The sequence below is a fragment of the Hylobates moloch genome, unplaced genomic scaffold (assembly GCF_009828535.3).
Source record: "Hylobates moloch isolate HMO894 unplaced genomic scaffold, HMol_V3 SCAFFOLD_6, whole genome shotgun sequence".
Classification (NCBI taxonomy): domain Eukaryota; kingdom Metazoa; phylum Chordata; class Mammalia; order Primates; family Hylobatidae; genus Hylobates; species Hylobates moloch.
This window is the reverse complement of record NW_026652281.1, coordinates 102,471,609-102,477,155: the sequence shown is the minus strand read 5'-3', so window position 1 is coordinate 102,477,155 and position 5,547 is coordinate 102,471,609. Positions and strand designations below refer to the sequence as shown.

General features: G+C 49.9%; 1 protein-coding gene across 2 annotated transcripts; it reads right to left on the bottom strand.

The window, feature by feature from the left end:
- Positions 1–911: 911 nt before the first annotated feature.
- PDP2 (pyruvate dehydrogenase phosphatase catalytic subunit 2) lies at positions 912–5,103 on the bottom strand. 2 transcript variants are annotated; one of them, XM_032157571.2, is made up of 2 exons: positions 4,990–5,103; positions 912–3,179 (listed from the first exon to the last, which is right to left on the bottom strand). In XM_032157571.2, exon 2 carries the CDS (start codon positions 3,123–3,125, stop codon positions 1,536–1,538), a length of 1,590 nt encoding a protein of 529 aa, XP_032013462.1. In that variant the 5' UTR covers positions 3,126–3,179; positions 4,990–5,103; the 3' UTR covers positions 912–1,535. The 2 variants fall into 2 exon arrangements, with proteins under 2 accessions (XP_032013462.1, XP_032013461.1); XM_032157570.2 differs by having other exon boundaries at positions 5,014–5,103.
- Positions 5,104–5,547: the final 444 nt, after the last annotated feature.

The following is a 5,547-nucleotide window of genomic DNA, read 5'->3' as shown; positions in this document are numbered from 1 at the left end:
TTCAACTTAATTGAAGAATTCTGCCTGATGTAGTAGAGGCAAATAAAATTGTTGGTTTTGTGGGATTATATTTGTTTCCATGTAGGGACACATTTCCTGTTGTTTAAATGCCACAGCAACTCATGAGATGAAATTCATCTCCAAAACGGATCCACATAACTGAATTTCCAAGTAAATACAAAGAGTCTACAGCCCACAGAAACCATTACAAATTACACTTTTATTTTTGCCCCAACTCCTATACTAAATGTGGTCTAATTCCTGAGGACTAGCAATGGTGGTTTATCCCACAGTCTTGGGGCAAGCGTCCCATCTGATAAGTCTCACTCCTCCCTCCTCCCCACCACCTCTCAGGAAAGGATTCAGAGAATCTCGGTTAGAAACTGTTGTCCTTAAGCCTTTGTGTTTTCACCTCTCCAGATAGAGGTTGAATCTTAAGTCCACAATCCACTAAATTAACCTGTCCTGTCTAAACACACCTATCACCATAACTATCACATGCAATCACATTTTCTCCTTTCCTGCAGCCACAGGAAGTAGGAACATGTGAAAGATTCTTTCAGACAGTATTTTGTAGTTGGCAGGCGCAGGATGAATGAGGGGTTCAGCATAGTAGAGGTAGAAGGATTGTGTGGAATTGACAGAAGAATGTTTGAGAGGTATAATCAGAAAGCTTAAATGCTGTGAATCAACCCCCAAAGGCTCAGCCCAGGAGGAAATTTTACTAATGCAAGAAAGGTCAGGAGTTAAGGCATAGACTAGTTACCTCCTAGCATGGCTCAAAGTTTCTGGAATGGGACTCAGTAGAGGGGACAAAAAGCTGCATCAGTAAATTCAGCTGGTCCAGAGGCATAGATCCTATCAGCTGAAAACCAAAACAAGTCATTCCAAGCATGCTTACAGTAGGTGTGTTTGCAAGTTTAAGGATTCAGTTTTAAAATAAACAAAAACAGAACTAGAATGTAGTATTACAAAATTTCTCACAAGCATAATCACAAAAAAACAGTTAGGATATTGCATAGAAAAGTGTCCTGTAGTATGCTTTGTAAACCTAGGCCTTAGTAATTTAAATAAAAGACAAACAAATAAAATATCTCTTCATAGTCTAGAAGTCCATGATTGTGAATTCAGGAGAATTATCAAATTTGTAGATTTTTGTGGCAAGACCTAAGAAGATCCCGAAGTTCTTTATTCTCAGAATCATGATTAAATTCACCCTTTGAAGGCTCAGGCTGACACAGTTTAACAACATCTTTATCAAATGACTTGGGCTACACGAGCCCAAGCCAATTCTGTAGACTTTAAGCTCTGTCCTCTCTGCATATAAGACTTAATCAGAACATACAGGGACATGAAATCACTGCTATTTCACTGTTTTTAAAGCTAGGCTGTTTGTTTTTTTCCTCCTGTGAGTCTATTTAGCAAATTAAATCTGCCCACACTTCTAATAGTAAGGTTTGGATAGCTAGTTTAGGAGTAAGTGAAACGTTTCAGAAGAGCATTTATGTTAACCTTGACAATAGGATGGGAGATTCTTAACCCCCCTTGTAATATGCACCGATTGATTCTGAGTTAAAATACACCACAGTGACAGTGATATCATCCCTGTACATCCTTGCCAAGTCCTCTGGCAATGTCAGCATTGCCGCCAGCCGCTCTGCCTCCATCTCCCCATACTCATTGTTCCCGATGGCATGTCTGATCAGCCGCGTGGCTGCATTTTGGTCAGCCTCGTGGAGCCCGCTGGCTTTCCTCTGCAGCAGCAGGCTCTGCATGAGCCCCAAGTTGGCGGGTCTCTGGGCCAGGTCTGTCTTGTGCCAATCTGCCTCAGCCAGGTGCCCCACCACCAGCCTTACCACGTCCTCATTGCTCAGCATGTCCCACAGGCCATCTGAGGCCAGCACAAGGAACTTATCCTGGGGCCTCAGCCTGTGGTATGTAACCTCAGGCTCAGCAGTCAGGTAGGGTGGAGTGTAGTAGTGTGGGGGTGTGAACTGGTAAATGTTGAGGGCCTCAGTATTGAAGCCCCTCTCCAGAATGCTGCGCTGCAACTCTTTACTCCACTTCAGCTGAACATCCCCAAAGGCCCTGCAGGGGATGAGGACGCCCAGCAGCCTGTCCTCCATGATGATCGTCCTGTCCTCTGACTCAGGATGCTCCCTCTTTAGCCGGGACAGCTCAGCCTGGTTCCAGGCATTGTGGTCGCGTGTAAGGGGCAGACAAGACCACACGCCATTGTCCTCCTGGACACCAAGGATGGCTCGGCAGTCACCAGCATTTGCCACGTGCAAGTGAATTCCATCAACATGGGCCATGCAAGCTGTTGCCCCAGAGAAAGCAACCTGGAGTGACAGGTTCCTTGTCACCTCATCTTCCAGCGGGGCCTGGATTTCCAGCGAGATGTCAGAATCCAGTCTCTGGAAGGAGTACATTAACGCTTCTTCAATGCTTAGTCCCATTTCCATGTGCAAGTCAAGCAGTTCCTGCCAATAGACACGGAGGTGGTCAAGATGCACAGATGTGACATCCTTGTAGATACTGTCCCCTGGGTGCTTGAGCCAATGCAGGATAGGCAGCAAGGGTTTCATGCTTTCCATAGCTCCCTCCATGTGCTCCAGAGTCTGGTGGGACATCAGGGACACTGCCACGTAGTAGAAGAGCCTCTCGCTCACTGCTTGGGCACATGCATGACCGCCATGTCCATCGAAGATGCCAAACATCAGTCCATTGGTTTGCAGGCAGGAAGCTACACCTCGCCGGTCCTCCACTGGGGAATTGGCAGCCAGCTGGTTGCTCTCAAACCGCAACACTGAATTTGGGACTCTGCTTTCAAGGTCAAGAATCTTGTGGGTTGACTCGCCAGCTCGAAGCACTTCATTTATCTGCTCAGGGCTGAGTTGCAAGTGAAAATCATCTTCCTCTGTTGATGTGTGTCTGTAGGCTTTGCACAGAGTAAAGCTACCACATGGGGAACTGTTTAGGGTGGGTGGCACTCGGGAAAAGAGCCTCCATTTTAATTTATTCCTATTTGAGACATACCTGGAGTATAAGCGTCTGCCCCCTTGCAATGTGGCAATGCTGTTCCTTGTAGAATTTAAGATCCAGTAGGACACAGTACTTGACATTCTGAAACTATATCAGCAAATGTGTTCCTTCAGCAAAAAAGGATATTTTTAAACCTAAAAATTAAAAAGTTGAAATTTCAAATTTAATTTCTTTCTTTTTTTTTTGAGATGGAGTCTCGCTCTGTCACCCAGGCTGGAGTGCAGTGGCGCGATCTCTGCTCACTGCAAGCTCCATCTCCCAGGTTCATGCCATTCTCCTGCCTCAGCCTCCAGAGTAGCTGGGACTACAGAAGCCCGCCACCACACCTGGCTAATTTTTTGTATTTTTAGTAGAGACAGGGTTTCACCGTGTTAGCCAGGATGGTCTCGATCTCCTGACCTCGTGATCCACCTGCCTCAGCCTCCCAAAGTGCTGGGATTACAGGTGGGAGCTACTGTGCCCGGTCATTCTGTACATATTTTTGTAGAGTTGTAACCACAACTTTGAATCTAGCTTTCCTGATAAGAGTATTTTTTCACATCTGATGGCTACATTTTGACATAAATAATCACAACTTACTTAACTATTCTCTACTGCTGGAGATTTAGAGGTTATTTCTACTACTTGCTATTTATTAATATAAAATACCAAACTGGACGGGGCACAGTGGCTCATGCCTATAATCTCAGCATTTTGGGAGGCCAAGGCGAGAGGATCACTTGAGGCTAGGGAGTTTAAGACCACCCTGGGTGATACAGCAAGTGCCCCATCTCCACAAAAATTTTTAGATTAGCTGGGCATGGTGGTACGTGCCTGTAGTCCCAGCTACTCAAGAGGCTGAGGTGGGAGGATTGCTTGAGCCCAGGAGTTCAAGGCTGCAGTGAGCTATGATCAACACCACCGCACTCCAGCCTGGGCGACAGAGCCAGATCTGTCTCTTTAAAAACAACAACAACAAAACCCCACCAAACTGTACTGCCTTATGCAGTAACCTTTTCTCTACTTAGGTAGTTATTTCCCAAACAAGGAGTCAGTAGGTCCAAGGGTGTAGACTCATTGCCAAACTGATTTCCAAAAGCTACACATCTGCCTCCGCAAGGGGGTGACGAGTTTCCTAGTCCCTTCACTAGCCTCTAGTGGTACTTTTCCTTGGAATATAATAAAATTAAATTAAAAAAAAAAAAACAGAACAAAACCTTGACCCATTATAATGAGCTTTTCTCTGGTTTCATGTATGAATCCTGCCCTCGGGATCTCGAGATCATTTGTCGAGATCTCAAGAGTTCCCAGGACTGAGGACAGTCCCCTCACTCCCCCACCCCCTGCCAGCCCACCCCGCAGAAGTCGGGGCGGGAGCGGTCTGTCCTGGAGTAGAGGGTGCCTGACGCTCCGGCCCTGCAGTCAAGGCAGGCAGCGGTGCAGGGAGATCCACCGCAGCCAGGACGCAAACCATTTTGCATCCTTAAAGAAAACAGACAGGTCCCAAGTTCAAATCTCTGACTACAGCCTCATCGCTAAGTGCATGGACTCCGGAGCCCACCAAAACCGATCTCCCTAGAACCCCGGCACGGCCGTACCCCAGCTGGGTGCCCCCGGGTGACCCGCTTGGTGCCTCTGAGCCCCGGCTTACCAGCCTGTAAAACAGGGGCGCGCAGTCGGGACACAGAGCTCCAAGGGGTGCTCGATGGGCCAGAGCAGCTAGTGGGGTGCCCCGGTAGGTAGCCAAGGGTCCTCGGCGAGCCCGCGGGCCCACGTGGCGCGCGCACGTGAGTGGGGTGACCGTGGTCGTAGGCCCAGCTAGTCCCTCTCCGCCGCGGACCCGCCCCCTCACCTCAGCTCTCCGCCTAGTCACCTGAGCCGGTGCCGCAGGCCGGGAGGGTCAGGGGCCGGCGAGGCCTGGCGGGGAAAGAGGTGTCCACATCCCCCGCTCGTTCCCTTCCCTACCTCGGACCCTCGCCCGCTTCTCACCAGCTGGCGAGGCCACAGCCGCCCGCTCGGTCCGGTCAGTTCCGCGCCTGCGCACAGTGCCACAACTGCGGCCACCAGGTCCTCACCTCATCCAGGCAGTCCCTAGTCAGGACCCAGCTCCAGAAGGAAGCGCCCTCCCGCCAGCCCTAGTTGGCTCAATTGCGGAGGCGGGCCCTTGATGGACAGAGGTATTGCCCAATGGCTAAAGAGGATGAGACGCGGGCAGAAAGGCGGGGCCCGGGAGGGGCCAACACCGCCCCTTACCACTGCCTGGGTGCTGAAAGTGTTCGAGTGCGGGCCTACGGGACCAGGCAATCACGTGCCTGAGATCGCCAGCTACTTGGCCGCTACACTCTGCATACCCCGAACCCAGCGGCCTCCCCAATTCCTCACCGTTGTTAGAACACCCCACTGCTTCCTCTCCACTTCGGTGTCGACCACTCCAGAACCCTCTCCTGAGCGCCACACCCTGGTGTCCAGCCACCTGGACACCTGCCTCTGGAGGCCCCCAGGCGCCTCTAACATAACTTCCCC

Coding starts and splice junctions, on each gene's coding strand:
- PDP2 (XM_032157571.2), bottom strand. CDS start 3,125: ATGTCAAGTACTGTGTCCTACTGGATCTTAAATTCTACAAGGAACAGC.